The sequence below is a fragment of the Nilaparvata lugens genome, chromosome 4 (genome assembly GCF_014356525.2).
Source record: "Nilaparvata lugens isolate BPH chromosome 4, ASM1435652v1, whole genome shotgun sequence".
NCBI lineage: Eukaryota > Metazoa > Arthropoda > Insecta > Hemiptera > Delphacidae > Nilaparvata > Nilaparvata lugens.
The window spans coordinates 53260052-53281886 of record NC_052507.1 but is presented as its reverse complement, the minus strand read 5'-3'; the positions used below and the strand labels follow the sequence as shown (position 1 = coordinate 53281886).

The window sequence follows — 21835 nt, the reverse complement described above, 5'->3', positions numbered from 1 at the left end:
CCTTACCTGATTTTACTTTTGGGTATTTTACTTTTACTTTTAATGTTTTTACTAGAGTTCAATCACTTCACCGGTATTACTATTTTAGAGTTGAATCTCCGAACTTCCATTGTTGTCTTGCACGAGAGTATTTAGGTTAAATAATTTTTTTACTTGCACACGAAAGATCCAGCCTGGGCCCATAACCTGTTGAAGGTTATATCGGTGAAGAAATAAATTATTACGATTATTTGAACATTATTACTGATTTTATTTTTACTTTAAAGTCAAACCAATACATTGAACTCAAACGTTTTACTTAAGGCATGTTACACACACTTCACAGAGACAGAGTACAGTTCAGAGTCACCTGTGCCTTGCCAACCACACATATGATTATTTAGTCTATTTCATTGATTCCAAACAACAATTTTAACATGATATAAAATCCGCATCAAGGATGGTTTTTTTCTACTTTTTACAATTTTCAGGGGCGCTACGCTCGCCCGAAAATTTTTAACTTTTTTGTTTATGGATTTTTCCGATTTTTGACTTCACATTCGGGGTCAGCTCGCGAAAATAAGTCGATTAAAAAAAAAAAAATTGACCGGGCTCGCAGGGTGGCCCGGGGGGAGGGGGTGAAACTTTGGCCATTTTTGGCCAGATTTGAGCTGAGCGCTGCTGCAATCAAAGTGCAAAATCTGACCGCTAGATAGCGCGCATGTTTCAAAACGCAGCTTCAACAGGTTCGTGAGATATAGAGTACCGGTAAACTACACTCTTGATTACCGTATGTTTTCCGGTACAATTATTGGATTTCAATTACTTTCGCAATTCAGAACAAAGAAAGCATACCGATGCTTTTTTTTCGATAATAAATTCGTGTTTCAGTGCAAATAATCGTGTTACTTGTGTTAATATTGTAGTAATTTCAATCAGTGAATGGATCGATACCGGTACCGTGCTACAATCAATTGGCGATTCAGTCGATAGTGTGAGTATAATCTTATCGATGTAAATCAATCTTGTAATGAATAATAATTATTGAGGCTTTTATTCTTGCATTTGTGTATTCATAATTTCTCAATTGTCAATGTTTCATAATCCTCCAAACCTTAGTTCATATAAGCTGATCGGCTTATCTTATAGTTTCAATATCTTATTTCTATTTCATATTCATGCTATGTTTCCTTCTATCATAAAACAACGAGAAATAAAAAAAAATTCTTATCTCTTTTCTACTAACATACCGGCATTTGACAACGGTGTTGTTGATAATACGATCTGGGCTGTGTTGCATGCTAAAATACAAAGTAGGCTAATATTTTAGTAGTCAGCTGGTTATTTGATCATATAAACAAAATGAAGGGATAGATTATAATAATATATTAGTCTATTAAATAATTGATATAAGTTGATTGTTGGAAAGGATTTATGTACAGTAGTTTCAATACGCAATGCGAGATGATCACTCAACGTGACCAGCGTTTAATGCTCAGCCGGTCAGTTTCATTCCCGTTGCATCAGAGGCTCAGCATCAAAGATCCTCGCGTCGGTACCACTTGGAAAGTTACCGAGTGAGAGCGCTTATCAAAAACTGTTTTTGTCTTTAAAACGCTCTATCTCCGGAACCACTGGTCGGAAAATTTTCGTTGACCACCCGTTTTGTAGGGAATTTAATTGTCTTTATTTCTGATATAGTGAGATTTTTCATTAAATTGAGTATAAATATATAAAATTTATTTTATTCGATAAAAAATATAATATATTTTTTGGTGGTATTAATTTTTTGGTAGGCCTATAAATCTCAAAAAGGTTATTCAATATTGAGAATATATCGATTGTTTCCCTCATAACTATGCAATTATTTCTAAATACCTATTATAAGTTATATTTGAATAACTGAATCGCTGACAACCGCGATTTATTTTTTTGTAATTATTATTTATTTAATATTAAATACGTAATATATATACAAAATAAATACGTGAAATATTAGTTTACTAATTAAACAATAACAAAACTTCTTACGTGTGTAAAGTAATACACACACATATTTTCCTTTCTTCTCTTTCAGTAAAAACCAAAATAATGCCTCGCAGAAAGTCAAATTTGGGCCGTCGCACTCACAATGCAGAAGGATTAAGGAGATGGCGTTCGAATATCACTGAGGAAGAGCAAACATCTTTACGAGAGAGGAACAGGCTAAACACCATCCAGACACGTAACGTGGACCCAGCAGAAAGACGAGCAGCCAGGCTTGAGGATGCACGATTGCGAGCACGTCAGTCGCGTTCTGCAGCAACAGATTTGGTTCGTTTTGAACGCAATGAACGCGAAAGGGTGAGGATAGCTGAAACACGAACAGAAAGAACAGCTGATCTGCATCTGGAATACAATCGTCTTGCGTTCCGGTACAATCCAGCTATTGATTATAGTTCAAGTCAGCATGTTGTCATTGGTCAGATGAGTCATGTATGTAGCTACTGCCAGGCTCTAAAGTTTAATAATGAAACGAAAGGGATGTGTTGTGCTGGCGGAAAAATCAAATTGCCTCAACTTGATGCACCACCAGAGCCATTGAAAACTTTACTTACTGGATCTACCGCTGAATCAAAGCATTTCTTATTGAACATCAGGAAATATAACTCTTGCTTCCAAATGACATCATTTGGTGCGGAAATCGTGACTGCTCAATTCATGCCAACTTTTAAAATCAAAGGGCAAATATATCACAAAGCTGGCTCCCTGCTCCCATTCTCAGATAGTGACCATAAATTTCTACAAATGTACTTCATTGGTGATGATAGACATGAAGTAGATGCACGTTGTGGAATACATAACTCGCTAAGAAGATCCATTATTTTGCAGCTGCAGGAGCTTCTTCACGAAAGGAACAGTTTGGTGCGTTTGTTCAAAACAGCAATTGATATGATGCCATCAGATACCCACAAAATTGTTATTCACGCAGACAAAACTCCTGCTGGAGAACATGTCCGGAGATATAATGCTCCAACTATAGACGAAGTAGCAATTGTCATAGTTGGTGATCAGTTCCAACCTAGAGATATTGTTCTCCATCGAAGAAATAATCAATTAATAAATGTAGCAGAAACTCACCGTTGTTACGATGCTTTACAATATCCATTGATCTTTTGGGATGGTGCTGATGGATATCATTTCAATGTGAAAATGATAAATCCAGTAAATGGTGCAGAAATCAATAAAAAGTGCAGCTCAATGAACTTTTACGCATACCGCTTAATGATTCGGATGAACGAGGACAATCATATTCTAAAATTCCGTCAGTTATTTCACCAGTACCTTGTATAAAGTCTACCAATTGTATTTTCTTTGAAAATGCCAGGGTGACCATTGACTGGCTCCCCTCGTTTGCGCCGTACAAATACTTTTCTAGTTACATTCCACGTGTAGTAAGAGGGAACTTCTGAATACATTAGTGTTCTGGCAAAAGCGTCTTCCTGGCATAAGGTGAAAAAAGCAGTCAGAGTTGTACCAGGTGGATTAAGGGCTCTTTCTTGCACATTTGCATCTGTGAATAACCTTTTTGAGATTTATAGGCCTACCAAAAAATTAATACCACCAAAAAATATATTATATTTTTTATCGAATAAAATAAATTTTATATATTTATACTCAATTTAATGAAAAATCTCACTATATCAGAAATAAAGACAATTAAATTCCCTACAAAACGGGTGGACAACGAAAATTTTCCGACCAGTGGTTCCGGAGATAGAGCGTTTTAAAGACAAAAACAGTTTTTGATAAGCGCTCTCACTCGGTAACTTTCCAAGTGGTACCAACTGAAGATGGTGGAAATTCGGCAACTATACACATGCGAAATGGTGATATTGATGTAGACAACCGTTGGGTGGTTCCATATTCTCCTTTACTGTCAAAAACATACCAAGCCTACATAAACGTAGAATATTGCAATTCTGTGAAATCGATTGAATATATCTGTAAATATGTAAATAAAGGCAGCGATATGGCAGTTTTTAGTGTGCAATCTGATAATTGTGACAATAATGCAGTACGAGATATTGATGAAATTGCTCAATACCAGGCTGGAAGATACATAAGCAGCAATGAGGCTGCATGGCGAATTTTTTCATTTCCCATGCATGAACGCAATCCAGCTGTGGTTCACTTGGCAGTACATTTAGAAAATGGACAGCGTGTTTATTTCACAGATGCAAATGTGCAAGAAAGAGCCCTTAATCCACCTGGTACAACTCTGACTGCTTTTTTCACCTTATGCCAGGAAGACGCTTTTGCCAGAACACTAATGTATTCAGAAGTTCCCTCTTACTACACGTGGAATGTAACTAGAAAAGTATTTGTACGGCGCAAACGAGGGGAGCCAGTCAATGGTCACCCTGGCATTTTCAAAGAAAATACAATTGGTAGACTTTATACAGTGCATCCCAATCAAGATGAATGTTTTTACCTTCGCATGCTATTGGTAAATGTGCCTGGTCCTACATCTTTCCAGCAATTAAAAATAGTTGACGGCGTCACACATGCCACTTTTCGCGCTACGTGTCAAGCTCTGAATTTATTAGAAAATGACCAACAGTGGAACATATGCATCAATGACGCGTGCAACACTGCACATCCAAACCAAATTCGCGCATTATTTGCGATTATATTGACCGCTTGCTTTCCTTCATCTCCCACAGAGTTATGGGAAAGATATCGTTCGCATATGGCTGAAGATATTTTGCATAGAGTACGCCTTGAAAATGCCAATATGACCTTAGAATTTACAGAAGCCATTTACAACGAAGCATTGATAAATATTGAGGACAAGTGCTTAGCTATTGCAAATAAAGTTCTTAGTCAATTAGGAATGCCAGCACCAACCCGAACTGCGACTGCTGCATTTGATGTAGATTTACGCCGTGAACAGAGTTACAACATTAATGATCTTCAGGCATATGTCCAATCGAACATTCCCAAATTAACGTGGGAACAGAAAGGCATTTATGATCGCATAATGCAAATGATAAATGACGGAGTTGGGGAGACCTTCTTCTTGGATGCGCCAGGAGGAACTGGGAAAACATTCCTCATTAGATTGATTCTAGCAACGGTTCGATCAAAAAGTGATATAGCCTTAGCTCTTGCTTCGTCTGGAATAGCTGCAACATTGTTACCAGGTGGAAGAACTGCGCATTCAGCTCTAAAGTTGCCATTAAACATGCAAATCATTGAGACTCCTACGTGCAATATTTCTAAAGCATCCGGTATGGGAAAAGTATTACAAAAATGTAAACTTATTGTTTGGGATGAATGCACAATGGCACATAAAAAATCGCTCGAAGCTCTTGATCGATCATTACGAGACTTGCGTGGAAACGTTCAACCATTCGGGAATGCATTGATATTGCTCGCAGGAGATTTTAGGCAAACATTGCCTGTAATTTCTCGATCGACACCAGCAGACGAAATTAATGCTTGCCTGAAATATTCAACACTATGGCGGCACGTACATACATTGGAGTTGACTACGAATATGCGTGTCCAGTTGCAGAATGATCCATCAGCTGAGGTATTCTCACGACAGTTACTGGAAATTGGAAACGGTCAGCTGCCAGTCGATGAGACGTCTAGACAAATATCACTTCCCGATAATTTTTGTAATTTAGTTACATCAAAAGAAGAACTGATCGAAAAAGTATTTCCTGACATTCAGATAAATCATAGAAATCATGATTGGCTCAGTGAACGAGCTATCCTTGCCGCAAAGAATAAATATGTCTATCAACTTAATAATGTTATACAATCCAGTATTCAAAGTGATGAAACTACATATAAGTCGATAGACACTGTTGTGGAAGCTGATGAAGTAGTTAATTATCCAACAGAATTTCTAAACTCACTTGATCTGCCAGGGATACCACCACACATATTGAAATTGAAAGTAGGTGTGCCAATTATCCTCTTGCGGAATATTAATCAGCCAAAACTCTGCAACGGCACGCGACTTGCAGTTAAGAGATTAATGAATAATGTAGTGGAAGCAACGATTTTAACAGGGCCTTTCAAAGGTGAAGATGTCCTCATTCCTCGAATACCCACGATCCCGACCGATACACCATTTCAATTTAAAAGATTGCAATTCCCAATTCGATTGGCATTTGCAATCACAATCAACAAAGCTCAAGGTCAATCTTTAGAATTGTGTGGTCTAGATTTAGATGTGGATTGCTTTTCACATGGACAACTGTATGTTGCGTGTTCCCGAGTCGGCAAACCAGATAGTCTTTATATTTACGCAGACAGTGGAAAAACAAAAAATATTGTATATAAACAAGTATTGCAAAATTAAACTTATATGAAATGTATTCTTTGTTTTTTCTCATTTCTCAACCATTCGCAAACAGAGAGTGAGAATAGGGAAAAATCTGAGTGCAGAAGAAGGCCTTCCTGTAAAATTCGGCGTGCCACAAGGAACAGTTCTTGGTCCGATACTGTACCTCATCTTTGCCAATGAGTTGTGCTCACTCGACATTGGTGGCAAGATTATTGTCTTTGCCGACGACACAGCTGTGATATTTCAAGGCAACAACTGGAACGAGACTTTCATAACCGCTGAATTAGGCATGGAAAAAATTACACTTTGGCTCCACAGTAATATCCTGACTCTCAATTCATCAAAAACTAAATTTCTAGCATTTTCACTGACGGACTCCAAAAAACCTGTACGAAATACAATCAAGTTACATCACTGCAAAATAAATCGCATAGACTGCAATTGTCCATCAGTAGAACGAACAGATAATATAAAATATTTAGGAGTTATAATAGACGACTTACTTTGGTGGGACAAACACATCATACAGCAAACAACAAAACTCAGGAAACTGGTTTACAGTTTCATTCAACTCCGACAGATACTCACACTGGATACGTTAAAAATTGTATATCACGCATTGGTAGAGTCAATAGCAAGATATGGAATCCTGGCATGGGGAGCTACGTATTTCTGCCATATCAATCCTGTTTTTAAAGTCCAGAAACTCATCCTCAGAATAATGGGACAGAAACATCCACTCTACCCTTCAGATTCTCTAAATGAAGAGCTCCAACTACTGAGCATCCGACAAATTTACATTCACAAATTACTCACATTCATCAGGAAAAACCCGCAGTTCTTTCTCAACATGGACCACACCCACAGCACGCGAAGAAGGAATATTGATCTAGCAGTCCCCAGGATGACAACAACTGCCGCCCAGAGAACAGTCACATACTTAGGACCGAAGATTTACAACAGGCTGCCAATGGACATCAAGGAAATGGTACTGGTTAATATATTTAAAGCAAAAACAAAAATTTGGATAATTGAAAATAGAATAAATTATAGTGAAGACCTTATTACAAACTAGATATTATGAATATTATTAAGTCAGTTTGAATATCCGTGTTACTTGTTTAAGTTCCAACTAAATTCATTAATAGAATTACAAAATCCATAATAAATCTTATACTGGATTGGATTAAGATAAATGCTTACTTCAAATTATCTATTTCCATTATGCAGTGTTTCAATCTTGTGTTATAAATCTTGAAAACCATTTGTTATAGCTTCGTTGTTCTGTCTTTTTCAACTTTTTATTGCTTTTTAATTGGTTACATCGTTTGTAAAGATTGGGATATGTCCTAGTTTTCTATTAATTTTATTTATTTTAGTTGTTTACAATAAGACCGGTTTAATTTTTTATAAAATCTGTGGTTTATGCAATTTCTTAGTATTTTTATTTAATATGAATAATTACCACAATATCAACTTCTCAACTACACAAAAAGTTTACAATAAGCTGTATTTTTCTTAATCTATTGACATGCTTATCATATCTGATTGTTGGAGCTCACTGCCGGCGAACGAGATGTTCTTTGCCGGTAGTGCCATATTGAGATTGAGAATATTTATTTTATTAATTTGTATATAATTTTGATGGGAAATAAATTAATTTTAATCACTTTAACTTTGAAAAAGGATAATTTCATTCCGTGGTTGATTTCTTTTTGGTTTTTAATTTTATATTAGGCAAAATAGTAGGCAAACATTCTAAATTGAGAATGATTATTGCTTTTATCAAGGCTATAATTCAAAATTTTTAATATTTTCTTTTTTTACAGTAAAGTTGAAAAATTTAAGTTTAAATTAAATTGCATTCCGATCTTTTTGAACAATTCTTCACCCATTATTGGATAGTGAATCCTGTGTACCCTTTATTCCATAAAGTCAAATAATTACAACATAAATTCATAAATTTGACATTTGATTGCCATTACCTGCTACTTAACCATAATGTTTATATGAATTCATAATCCGACTGTTATCTAAAAGTGAAATTCCTCCTTGACCGATATAAATTGGTTGATCAGCAGAATTGGTCAACTTCACAACCACAACTGCTGTAATTATCTCATTTTTATAGCGGACACTTCCGACCGACTGTTATTCAATTCTAGGTTCCCTCTCCAATTAATCTTAACAATCCCAATCCACTAGACAAAGAAAATAGCATTCCCGATTTTGGGAAAACTATCAGAGCAATACCGGCAAAAACAATAGGATAGAATTCCAAACAAAAGCCACGTTGATACAAATTCATAGCCCATTAAAATCATACACTTCAAAAATAATTTGAAAGCAAAATAATAAAGTACCTGTCAAGCTTTTTCATAACAATTGGAAATTAAGTACGCAAAAATTGCACACTCCAAAACCAGTTGAAATAATTACTCCATTAAACAATTGTTTTCATTCGAGGTGAAATTCACATCCGTTGTAATTTGACATAGATAAAACAAAGAGCAATTATTAGGGGAATATCACATCCGACAGATGGTTGATTTATGGATAATTCTTACTATTGACCTAGTTCTGGTCCAATTCTTGTACCCAATTGAAAAAAATTGACGGTGTTTATAATTGTCCTCAATTTGTTGCCATACTTATACAGCCAACTAGAAATGGTTTGGAACCAACCTAAGACTGTAGCTTTATCCCTCTCTTACGCACAAGTTTAAAACTAATAAGCAAAATAATTTATTGGCATAAAGTGGATCACATGAAATAGATCAAGTAGTTGATACTAGTTAATAGTCCAGAAAAATTGTTAATAGTTCAAAGAATATGATGATCCTATTATATAGGAAAAAACTAACGGGCAATATACATGTGCTATGTGCTGTTTGACTAATGAGTGGCTAGCTTTTCCCTGTATGAAAGGGCTCTTAAAATTTTATGAAACTAGTCCCAAATCTGATTCATATTAACCTATAAAGTTTTATCATAGCAAATTCAATTTCGATTCAATCAGTTGCGGCTCTGACTAAAAACCTTGAGTCGGTCACTACCTACCTAGGCTATTTTCAATTGGATTGAAACAATAGTGACGACAGAAGCGTCACGTTTTGTGGCAAGTAGGAATTCAAGAAATTTCCAGTAATGTTTGATATTACTTGAATCAGATTGATATACTTAAATCATATCATATACCAGTAAATGTTAATTACACGTTTAAATAAAATAAAGCAAATCCACTCACCATTTACGAATTATTAAAGCTATTTAAAGCAATAAATTCACAGGGAATTACATATCTGTTTTGATAAAAAATACATACGAATATTTATTTATCTCTAAAAACATAATATTCAACACAATTATTCTAAACTAATTGATTTGAATTCATTTTATGCTACTTAACCATAATGTTTATATGAATTCATAATCCGACTGTTATCTAAAAGTGAAATTCCTCCTTGACCGATATAAATTGGTTGATCAGCAGAATTGGTCAACTTCACAACCACAACTGCTGTAATTATGTCATTTTTATAGCGGACACTTCCGACCGACTGTTATTCAATTCTAGGTTCCCTCTCCAATTAATCTTAACAATCCCAATCCACTAGACAAAGAAAATAGCATTCCCGATTTTGGGAAAACTATCAGAGCAATACCGGCAAAAACAATAGGATAGAATTCCAAACAAAAGCCACGTTGATACAAATTCATAGCCCATTAAAATCATACACTTCAAAAATAATTTGAAAGCAAAATAATAAAGTAACTGTCAAGCTTTTTCATAACAATTGGAAATTAAGTACACAAAAATTGCACACTCCAAAACCAGTTGAAATAATTACTCCATTAAACAATTGTTTTCATTCGAGGTGAAATTCACATCCGTTGTAATTTGACATAGATAAAACAAAGAGCAATTATTAGGGGAATATCACATCCGACAGATGGTTGATTTATGGATAATTCTTACTATTGACCTAGTTCTGGTCCAATTCTTGTACCCAATTGAAAAAAATTGACGGTGTTTATAATTGTCCTCAATTTGTTGCCATACTTATACAGCCAACTAGAAATGGTTTGGAACCAACCTAAGACTGTAGCTTTATCCATCTCTTACGCACAAGTTTAAAACTAATAAGCAAAATAATTTATTGGCATAAAGTGGATCACATGAAATAGATCAAGTAGTTGATACTAGTTAATAGTCCAGAAAAATTGTTAATAGTTCAAAGAATATGATGATCCTATTATATAGGAAAAAACTAACGGGCAATATACATGTGCTATGTGCTGTTGACTAATGAGTGGCTAGCTTTTCCCTGTATGAAAGGGCTCTTAAAATTTTATGAAACTAGTCCCAAATCTGATTCATATTAACCTATAAAGTTTTATCATAGCAAATTCAATTTCGATTCAATCAGTTGCGGCTCTGACTAAAAACCTTGAGTCGGTCACTACCTACCTAGGCTATTTTCAATTGGATTGAAACAATAGTGACGACAGAAGCGTCACGTTTTGTGGCAAGTAGGAATTCAAGAAATTTCCAGTAATGTTTGATATTACTTGAATCAGATTGATATACTTAAATCATATCATATACCAGTAAATGTTAATTACACGTTTAAATAAAATAAAGCAAATCCACTCACCATTTACGAATTATTGAAGCTATTTAAAGCAATAAATTCACAGGGAATTACATATCTGTTTTGATAAAAAATACATACGAATATTTATTTATCTCTAAAAACATAATATTCAACACAATTATTCTAAACTAATTGATTTGAATTCATTTTATTCTTCTTAACAAGTTGTTTCAACTTAATTCTAAGCCCCGGTTGCACAAAAGCCTGTTGAATATTGATCGTTATTAAATGCCACGAGAACCAATCAGAGAATAGTTATAATCGGAAAAGCCTTCTCTGATTTGTTCTCGAAGCAATCAATCGTGATTAAAATTTTACAGACTTTTGTACAACCAGGCACAATTCTGAATAAACGCTAAGACTATTTTCACGCTTCCTAAGCCCAAGTGGCTGACACTAAGCTCACCGAATGTTGCATAGCAGTAGTGTGAATGGCTGACCTTAGAGTTACAGGGACCTTACCTTTCCTAACCTAAACACTCGTGCTTTTGTGAAATGTATAAACTTTCACCATTCCTTATGAATACCACCATCATTTAAAAGTGAAATTTAATCAAAATTCAATAATTATCATTTAAGACCCACTGCAAATAGATATATGATGTCACCACACCAATATTGAATGTTTAAGGAGACAATTGATCTACAGAGTGGGTGAAAAGTCCGAGAACGTCTTAATATCTCATACACAAAGGTAATTTGACGGAGGGTGTGATTGGGGATCCTATTCAAATTGGAAAAACTACTTTACTATGTCTTTGAAAATCTGTTCCGCCATCTTGTATCCGCCATATTCAATGCAACTTTATTTTTACTTTCCTTGCCCTATATGTATGGAAAGTATTGCTGTCCAAAAAAAATTAAGGTACCCCAATTTCCAAATTTGGAAACTGTGAGTATATGTGTGTATGTGTGTGTGTGTGTGTGTGTGTTGTGTGTGTGTGTGTGTGTGTGTGTGGTGTGTGTGTGTGTGTGTGTGTGTACATTATCTCATCTCCCAATCAACGGAATGACTTGAAATTTGGAACTTAAGGTCCTTACACTATAAGGATCAGACACGAACAATTTCAAATTCTATTCAAGATGGCGGCTAAAATGGCGAAAATGTTGTCAAAAACGGGATTTTCGCGATTTTCTCGAAAACGGCTCCAACGATTTTGATCAAATTCATACCTAGAATAGTCATTAATAGGCTCTATCAAGTGCCACAAGTCCCATACATGTAAAAATTTTAGGAGCTCCGCCCCATCTATGCAAAGTTTGATAGTAGATTCCAATTTTTTCAAATAGGAAGATGGTCTTGCGATACATGATTTCGATACGGAATTTCAAGAAAAAATGGAAGGCGAAGCCCGCACATCGATATGTCAAACCGTTTCGTAGATATTCACATTATTAATCAATATTATTCAAAGCAGAAAGGAGAGAAAAAAGTCCGAGAACGGCTTAATATCTCATACAAAAAGGTAATTTGATGGTGGGTGAGATCACTACCTCCGTAAACAAAGCCGTAGTGCATTCGTGTGACGTCAGCACAGGTAGGGCTCCTACACCATTTCAGCTGATCTATATCAGCTAGTGTTTTGATTGGTGTTGGAGCCCTACCTGTGCTGACGTCACACAATTAAAAGTGAATCTCATAGATTTAGTGAATGTGCAGTTAATAACTGACCAGTGCCCTCGAAGACCTTATCCTCGACAGTGACGGTCATGGTGAACTTGGCGAAGACCTCCCCCTCGGAGCTGATGCACTCGTACTTGACCTTGCCGGGGCGCAGGTCGTTCAACACCATCACTGGACTCTTGTCGGCAATCAGTGTCGACAGCTTCAGCTCTCTCACGCCGCCTCCATTCGGCTCCTCCTTTGTTTTCGTATAGTCCACTGTCAACACACAATTCATTTATCATCAATAACCTATTGTTAGGTCAACAAACCTAATTAGTTTAATATTTATTTATTGGATAGAGCAAACAATACAATAGTCGGAAAAGAAAAAACAGTATATTGCCCAAAACTTCTTCTATTTCTTAATTTTGTTTCAAATCGTCCAAATATTATGTGGGTTATGTCCATTAATTTATGTAGGTTATTGACACAAAAATAAAAATATTTCTAATAAACATGAATTTATTAATAAATAAGTTATATACTGCATTGACTTATCAACAAGTCAACTAACAAAATTACATAGATTTAGCTACAGTGAGGTTCACATGAAACTGCCAGCATTGGTTGAATGTTGTATCCATTCAGCATTGACGTTACTTATGAAGGACAGTAAATCTCACTATAGCGATTGTAATGTAATAGACAGCAAATTAGTTTGACCAGATAGTTTGCACAGATTTTCATTAGATAGTTTGCACAAATAGCAAATTTCTCCAGGAGGCCAAGCTGGCCAGCAGAAGCATCAAACATAAATCATGATGTCATGTAAAGTGACAACTAATCTAACAATCAACATGTGTTTTCTATTAATTACGCTCAATAACTATAGCACACAGGTATGGGTGTCACATTGGTTTTGCAAAAATGTTTCTTTTAATTAAACATTATAACTTTCAATTCAAACGTTTCACAACAGAGATCGGCCGGAAAATTTTATTATTGTTTCAATAGGTAGAACAAATGATAGAAACATTAGTTCGTTTTGCTTCAAATGGTTAATTTTTTCTACCGACCTAGTCTTCCAATGTGTGAACAATTCCATGACAACCAATAGTGTTCAATTTCTGCTAAGCAGATTCGAAATGCATTGGAAGCTGCAGGGCTGGAGACCAAAATCTAGTAGTTTCCGTTCGTTGAGTTGTGTAATCTTTGACTTATTTTTATATTCATTAGGGGTATTCACAATGTTGTAGTTAGCTCTAAATCGAGCTATTCGCTAACTCTTGATATTTTCCAAGTCTGTGTTAACTCAATGCTATAAGAAAAAACTAACAGACGAGATAGCAGGCAGATAGCGCAGGTTTGAGTCTGCTAGCTCCAGCTAACTCTGTAAAAACGGCGGCCATATTTGTTTTGGTCATATTTGGTAGCAAAAGTGGGGTTATAATCTTTGAGTTACACAAATTATCCGCTTGGATCGCTATTGCAGTTAGCTTAAAGCAAGGTCTATAAAATACAGGTCATGACACTATTGTTGTGAGCAGCCATTTTATAGAGTCTTTATGGCGGTACATTTGAAAATCCAATCCAATTCAATTTGCTCGTAACAAAATTATGCATTTTAAAAACAATATGCTAGTTCAGATAATATGTGAATTCAGGTTTTCAATTTTTTAATTATGAAATTTCATAGACCTTGCTTCAGCATGTTGGGCTGATGTGTTATTTTGTAATATTGTTCAAGGGATATTGCTGGGCTTTGAATTGTAAAATAAATTGTTCCGACAGAATAATAATAAATTAGATTCCAACTAGGAACTGAATTGTTGATTTTTAGATTCAATTGAACGGGAACTTAAAACTCTTTTTGAAATTGGCCTCGCATATTTCTGTCTTGTCCCAATGCCTTTTGAATCATAATCCTTGATTTACAAGAATAAGAACAAATAAAAATAAATAAATGAATAATTAAAGCATTTTAAAAATGCATAATTATTTTGTTACGAGCAAATTGAATTGGATTGGAATTTCAAATGTACCGCCATAAAGACCCCATAAAATGGCTGCTCACAACAATAGTGTCATGACCTGTATTTTATATACCTTGGCTTATAGCAGACGTACTTTTGGATGGGGCGTTCACAATCCAGAGTTGGCAAAAAGCACTTTAGCTGGCTAAAACAACATTGTGAATACCCCTATTTACTTGATTATTTACACCTACATTTACTTATATATGTATTTACTTATTTATATATTTATCTACTAATTTATTTATTTGTTCACTTATTAATTTATTATGTATTCGTTTATTACGACTTGCCATTCTTGAGCGCATTGTAAATGTTGATGTCTGTGTCGGTGATGTCTGAGGCAAAGTCTGTGGAGGCGGGGAGATGGGGCGGCAGGGGGCGGTGGCCGGTGGGGGCGGTCATGTCGTCCGGGAACTGGATAAACGAGTTCAGAGCCGCCTCCGCAGCCGCCTGCTTGGCAAGCTTCTTGTTGCCGCCCTTGCCTTTGAACACCTGACCGTTCACCTGTACAAATACACTAGATATTAATATTATGGTTCATTTTTTAATGAAAACATTATTCACAAAACAGGGTATTGTTCAAAACTTATATGTATTTATATGTCCTTGTTAAATTTTACGTCAAATCTTTTATCTTGATTTGAGTCAAACTGAAATATATAAAAAACAAATACAATATTCAGGAAAGAAATAACAGGGAATTGTTCAAAACTTCTTCTGTAATTATAAATTTTGCCTCAAATAGTCAAAATATTTATTCTATGTCATTATATTTCACGTCAAATAATTTATCTTGGAATCCCAAATTAAAATTGAATAAAAATTCATTACCAAATTATAACACATCAAAGTTTCCAGTCAATGTCATATCATTTATCTTTTCAATAACTTTTTCAGTACAGTTTCTAAAGTGAAATTCACTCCAAACTATCAAAATTAAATGGAAGCATTGATCTTATTTTTATAAGAAATTCTAACACTTTGAAGTGAATCTCATGATGCATAAAAACTCAGATTCAACGATCAATCAGGATTGAGTATTCTAATATAGAGAGTTGGTGAAAGTTATGGGAAGAGCTTGATATTCCATTTACAAGAATAGTTTGACATTAGGTTTCATTGTGGATCCTATTCGAATTAGAAAAACTACTCTTCTACCACTTCAAAATTTTGGTCCGCCATTTTGAATCCAACTTCAGTTTTTTAAATGGGAAGGTGGTCATTTGATACATGATTTCGAAACAGAATTTCACGAGAAAATAAATGGCGAAAACCGCAAATCGATATCTCAAACAATTTCAAAGTTATTCATATTCAAATATACTAATAGATCACACAAAAATTGAATAAATGAGTACCTACTTAATGAATAAGATTAAAAATCTGACAAATTAAAATTTTCTGTTCAAAGTGTTGAATATGTGAGTAGATGTTACCGTAAGTGTTTACAAACACTAAAATAAGTAAAATTTGATGTTTAAGATTTTCTATGTACTTACTTAATTCATTTTTGTATGATTTATTGGTATCTTTAAATGTAAATAAATTTGAAACGATTTGAGATATTGACGTGCGGTTTTTGCCATTTCTTTTTCTCGTAAAATTCTGTATCAAAATCATATTCCCATTAAAAAAATAAAGTTGGATTCAAAATGGCAGTTCCAAAATGAAGGACCAAAATTTTGAAGCGACAGAAAAGTAGTTTTTTTTTTCAATGAAACCTACTATTAAATTATCCTTATAAAATAAATATTAAGCTGCTTCTATAATTTTCACCAACCTTGGATAATTATTGTTCTAACCGAACAACAAAGAACAATAGTGTAAGCTTAAGACCGCTGAATAGTAGTGTTGGTAAATGAGATTTTAAAATAACTTTTCTATAGATGCATTTAATATAGCGGTACCTCGACAGCCATGGTGAAGACAGGGCAATGCACAGGGCCAACGGCCTCAACCAGCTTATAGTTGAGACCCAGCTTCATTTCGTTGAGCAGGCAGACCGCGTTCTTCTGCAGAGTCGGATACGCGTTGCCTGTCGCCTTCTTCTTCTTCTTTTTCCTCAGCGGCCCATCTGAAACAGACAATCACTACCTAGAAACACAATCATTTCTAAAAACCCAAATTTATCAATAGTGAATCAAATGTCATGGTCAAAACAGGGGGAGGGTCTGAGTCTCAGTTTCTCTCCATATTAGTTCATATATTGTCCATTTTGTCCATTTCTTGAGAAACGGTCTTTCTTTCTCATTTCTTGAGAAAGTGGGAAGTTGACCCGTTTAGTTCGACGAATCTAAAGGCACAACCTAACCTGAATGGTGACGTTTGATTTATGTTTCCAAGGGAAAAGGATAGGTTATGGGGGTTGGGTTTTTGCTTTTAAATGGCAATATGCTGGTATTATTCCAAGGTAAAAGGGTAGATTAAGTATTATTCGAAATATGCATTATGAATATCATTTGAATATTATGATACAGTAGTGGGCTGATTAGATGATCTCTAGTTCTTCGGTGTTGGAGCGGGCGGAGGTAGAAGGAAGCCAACTGCGCATGCCTAATTACTGTATTCCTAATACAGTATTTATAAGCAAATTACGGCTGAGTGGTGTTGAATGATACATGCCGATGCATAAATACGTATCAGAATCCAATGATTTGTTACGAGTGTCAAATTGTTGATACGTACCAATATGATATATTGATCAAATAATGAAACCAAGTGAAAACAATATATACATATATAACTGTACCAAGAGGTTTAATACTTTATATATCATGAGTAGTGCGGCCAGCAGTTTGACTCAAGTTTCTAGCTAAAAAATGAGCTGGTGGACAAATATTATTGCTATGCATATTAGCGTCTTGATGCTGGAAAGGATGAATCGACCCAGGGATCTTGAGACCCTCAATTGACTTGTAAAACAGCGTAAGGTTATGTGGCGGTTTGTAATTTGTAATTATGTTACTAGAATGGTGAAAAACATGGTATTCAATCCATGCCAACCCACTTGAAAGAGGCTCAATCACTCATTCAGGGTAAGGTTCGAATCTGGTTGATAGCTCAGTGTCCTTATAGTTGGCAATCCCTAATTAACTGATTAAATCAATCAATAATTTTATTAAATTCAACACAAGCTACACAAAATTTTATATGATTAAATGACAACTATCAATGAGCTATTGGAGGATAAAACCTGATTGTAAGAAAAATAATATTTTGATATTAGACAAAAGGAATGAATAAAGCCTCTCTTGTGTTGACTGCCGAGTATCATGTTTATTTTTCCAGATTTTATTGATTACTGTTTTTATATAGGATTAAGCTGACATATTTATTAGTTTTTAAATTATATCTTGACTATATTAAAATGTTATTAAGTACCATTTTTTATATAAATGTTACAATTCTTAGGTTTTTAATGCACATGACTATTGTCAATGCTTACTGTTGTATAGCCTGTGACAAATAATATAAAATGAATTGAATTAAACGCTGCATAGTGGGCGAATAGCGATGACAAAATCTACAAATTTACTTTGAATATTATTTCTAGAATTATATTCCTTTCTCAACTTACCACAACTCTTTTCTATTGAAGTTTCTGAAGAGGAATAATTTAGACCTAATCTACTAAATTCTTCTTCAAATATAACTTCACTATTTGACAGTATTGAAGCACTTAGTTTTACTTGGCGTTCATTTTTTGCAGATTTACAAATAGCTTGCAAAAATGGATTTTTTTCATTTTGATCACTGCACAATAAACTGTCAGAGTCTTGTTCTAGTGAAGATGAACGAAATGAATTGTCTTTAGAATAACAGGTTTGTCTGCATCTGTAAGATTGTTTTGTTGTATTGGTTTTAGAATGATTGTATTGTCTGTAAGTTTGTTTAGTTATCTTATTTTCAAAATGATTGTATTGTTTTGAATTTTTGTAATTCATAGAAGTATATGAATGGTTTTTAGAATAAACCAAAGACTTGGTAGTTTCTTTCGGGAAAATTGTCTTTGATTTTCCGATGGAATATGCATAACTGGACGTATGCTTTCTTAAGAAATGAAACCTGTAGTGTTTAATGGAAGAAAACAAAGGAGATAACTGAAGATAAGTTAAACAATCACTGCATTTCCCCGACTGGTTTGTCGACCATTTAATTCTACAAATAAGACAAGTCGCCATGACTAGAACACACGGTCACAATAATTGTCGATTATTGAAAAGTATTTTTATTACTATTATATTACAGTAATATAAAACGATATTTCATATTAAAACGTGAAATCGAGTTACAAAGAATGTCAAACGTCTTAAACTGAAACTAGCCACACAAAGCAAGAAGCAAACTGGTTGTGTCTTGGTTCTCTCCTCTTTGTTAACTATCACAACTTTCACTACCTACATCGTAGAGCCACTCTACAGCATACTACAGCGCTATTTCGTCATAATCTTGAGCCTTTAAATGGCCTAATGACCACAACAGAGACAAAGAGAGTAGAGTTGATAAGATAGGCCTACTGTCAAAAACTGCTTATAAAAATAAACCTTATTTGTATGCTGATATTGCTCTATCTCACTTTTTTCTTCTGTGTGTCTTCACATTGATGATAGTAGTTTATCATGACCGCGTTTGTTTCTTGCATCCTTACTTCTCTAGTATAGTACACGTGAATATTAGGATGCCAAGGGTTTGCAACGTACCTCAACTAAACGTCATCTTTAGTAAATTGAAAAACTTTCTTAAGAATTTATATTTTCAGAAAATTTTTGTTTTACTCAATCATGGAGAATTGAATACCATTGAGAATGATTTATCCTCAAAATTTCATGGATTTTTACCGATTAATGATCTGTCCCAAAAATAGGAACTTTATGCGCTTATATCTCAAAAAGTAATGATCAGAAAAAAAAATTCCTGAGAAAACTTTTTCATTTTGATAGCCTAGCTTGAAGGTATACAGATCGAAAAGCTTGCAAAAGTATCACCAGTAGAAAGTTTTTTTTAGCCTTTGCACAGCCTTAATTTTCAGGAAACTAGGGTTTAAATCCTTAAAAAATTCATTTTGGGTACTTTCTGCGATTTCTCAGATTCTACAAGAACGAATGAACCGAAAATTTTAAAATTTAATCCACAAGCTAAGAAATTTTGTCCTGGAACGGCTTTAAAATTTCGCCAGAAATACGGTTACGTGGCGATTCCTACAAACCCATCAAGCGAAACGTTTTCTACTTACAAAAATTCAATCGTAGACTTTCTAACGAAGAACTGCTACCTGTATAATTATGTTACGGTTACTTGTTTTGAAGTATCTCATATGGTTCAGTTCAATTTATTTGCTGTTTCCAATCAACTCCTCATGACGGCCCTTTACCAAGGAGTAAAACTCCCAACGATAAATTGCTTTGTGTACGGTTTTAATAAACTAATTGAATAATCGACATTTTTATTTTGTTTTAATTAAATAATTTAATTAACCAGGTAGGGCTAGGGCTACTAAACATTCTAGAAATTTTCCTAGATTCCTACATTTCCTTTTGTGTGTCACACTTTTGGATTCTATACATTTGGCACATTCAGTAATTAATTTTCTTTGTTTGGGTTATAATCGATTAATTTCATTAAAATTTCTATATTAAAGGTGCTCCTATACTCTATTACCATATCTAAGCTCACGGATTTGTAATCAATTAATTATTATGTTTCAATTTAATTACCGCACGCAATTAGTACTTCTAATGTATAGATATCGTTCTCTTCTAATCTTATCAGTTATACTGAATCGTGAATATTTGAAGTGTGATATTATTTTCTTTTTTGTATGTTAATTATTGTAATGTTATATTATCGAATATGTCATTAAGGCTCGTACTGGAGTTTGTCTGTGAGCCTTGCTATGTTTTCATGGAATAAATAAATAATTTGGTAACTTATTTATAAAATGTGTCCCTATATAACTGGACTTCTTCTCAAATAGTGTAAATCTGTGATGCGTAATAGTAAGGTAATTTCCAATATACTTCCTGGAATACATTGTATGTATTCATAATACATTGATGATTTCTATGTCTGGTATTGTATGAATGTGCCTGTGCATTAGTAGTCAAACTGCCAATATTATTTAAATAAATTACTTCAAAAATTAGAATACAGAGTGGAGTAAGAATACCAAGATTTTTGAAAGCATCGCGACTCGACTAGGATGATTAAAAGCAAAACTTGTATTATATGTATCAGGTATATTAATATATATATAATGGCTCTTTCAAAGTGAAAATTTTAGCAATGTTCTGCAAGGACTTATTAGCCTACCTCATAACTCTATTCCATATTATGCAATATGACAATATACAGAGTTGGTCAAAATTATAGAAAAAGCTTAATATTTCTTTCACAAAGATAATTTGACAGTAGGTTCCATTGGAGATCCTATTAAAAAATTAAAGATACTACTTTTCTGTTGCTTCAAAATTTTTGTCCGCCATATTCAATCCAACTTCATTTTTTTAAATAAGAAAGCGGTCATGTTTCGTTACATTATTCGACACACTACATTATTTCGACACAGAATTCTAAGAGAAAATGAATGTCGTACACCGCACATCGATATATCAAACCATTTCAGAGATTTTCACATTTGAAGATACTAGCGAATCATACAAAAATAATATACAACAGTATAAAAAATATGACAGATCACATTTTTTTGTTCAGAGCGTTAAATATGTGAGTGAATGTTACTATTAGTGCTTACCAACACTTAAAAAAGTGAAAGTTTATAGTTTTGGTTATCTTTTGATTTTCAATGAACTAATTTATTATAATTTTGTATAGTTTTCTCCAAGGTACCTAGAATAGATAGTATACTGGCAACTATTTTTATTACTATTGAAGGTACTACTATTACAAGTAATAGTAGGTATTGGTACTGGCCACGCGCATCTCGATCTTTTAATGATCAGAGTCAGATGATCGGTGTGACGTCAGTGGTGCTCTAGAAGGTGCTCTTCCTACCTTTTCAATGTTAAATTGAGCAACTTTGTAAGTCCTTTTCTCAAAAAGTAGAAAACTTTCAAGTCCCATCGACATCTCCTACGATTCATACAATATTTATCTTCAATTTTTCTAAAAATTCAATACTTTTGGACGGCTGGATCTTTCAGAATGATCGATTTTGTAAGAGCCTGCACATCGAATACCTGTTGCTCTCTTATCA

At 34.3% G+C, this 21835-nt stretch overlaps 2 protein-coding genes across 4 annotated transcripts in view; one reads left to right on the top strand and one right to left on the bottom strand.

Annotated features, from left to right (window-relative positions):
• Nucleotides 1-21835, bottom strand: part of LOC111044386 (double-stranded RNA-specific editase Adar) — a 74859-nt gene that overhangs the window by 30120 nt on the left and 22904 nt on the right. For 2 of the 3 annotated variants that reach the window (XM_039425839.1, XM_022329520.2), the window contains exons 4-6: nt 16530-16696; nt 14913-15126; nt 12653-12862 (exon numbers count right to left, since the gene is read on the bottom strand). In XM_039425839.1, coding sequence (XP_039281773.1) covers nt 12653-12862; nt 14913-15126; nt 16530-16696 — 591 coding nt within the window. Of the gene's footprint in view, nt 1-12652; nt 12863-14912; nt 15127-16529; nt 16697-18199; nt 19010-21835 lie in introns of those variants that run through there. The other variant, XM_039425838.1, reaches the window with a different exon arrangement.
• On the top strand, nt 5038-6353 carry LOC120350851 (ATP-dependent DNA helicase pif1-like). The gene has a single exon (XM_039425841.1). The coding sequence runs from the start codon at nt 5207-5209 to the stop codon at nt 6335-6337; it is 1131 nt and encodes a 376-aa protein (XP_039281775.1). The 5' UTR covers nt 5038-5206; the 3' UTR covers nt 6338-6353.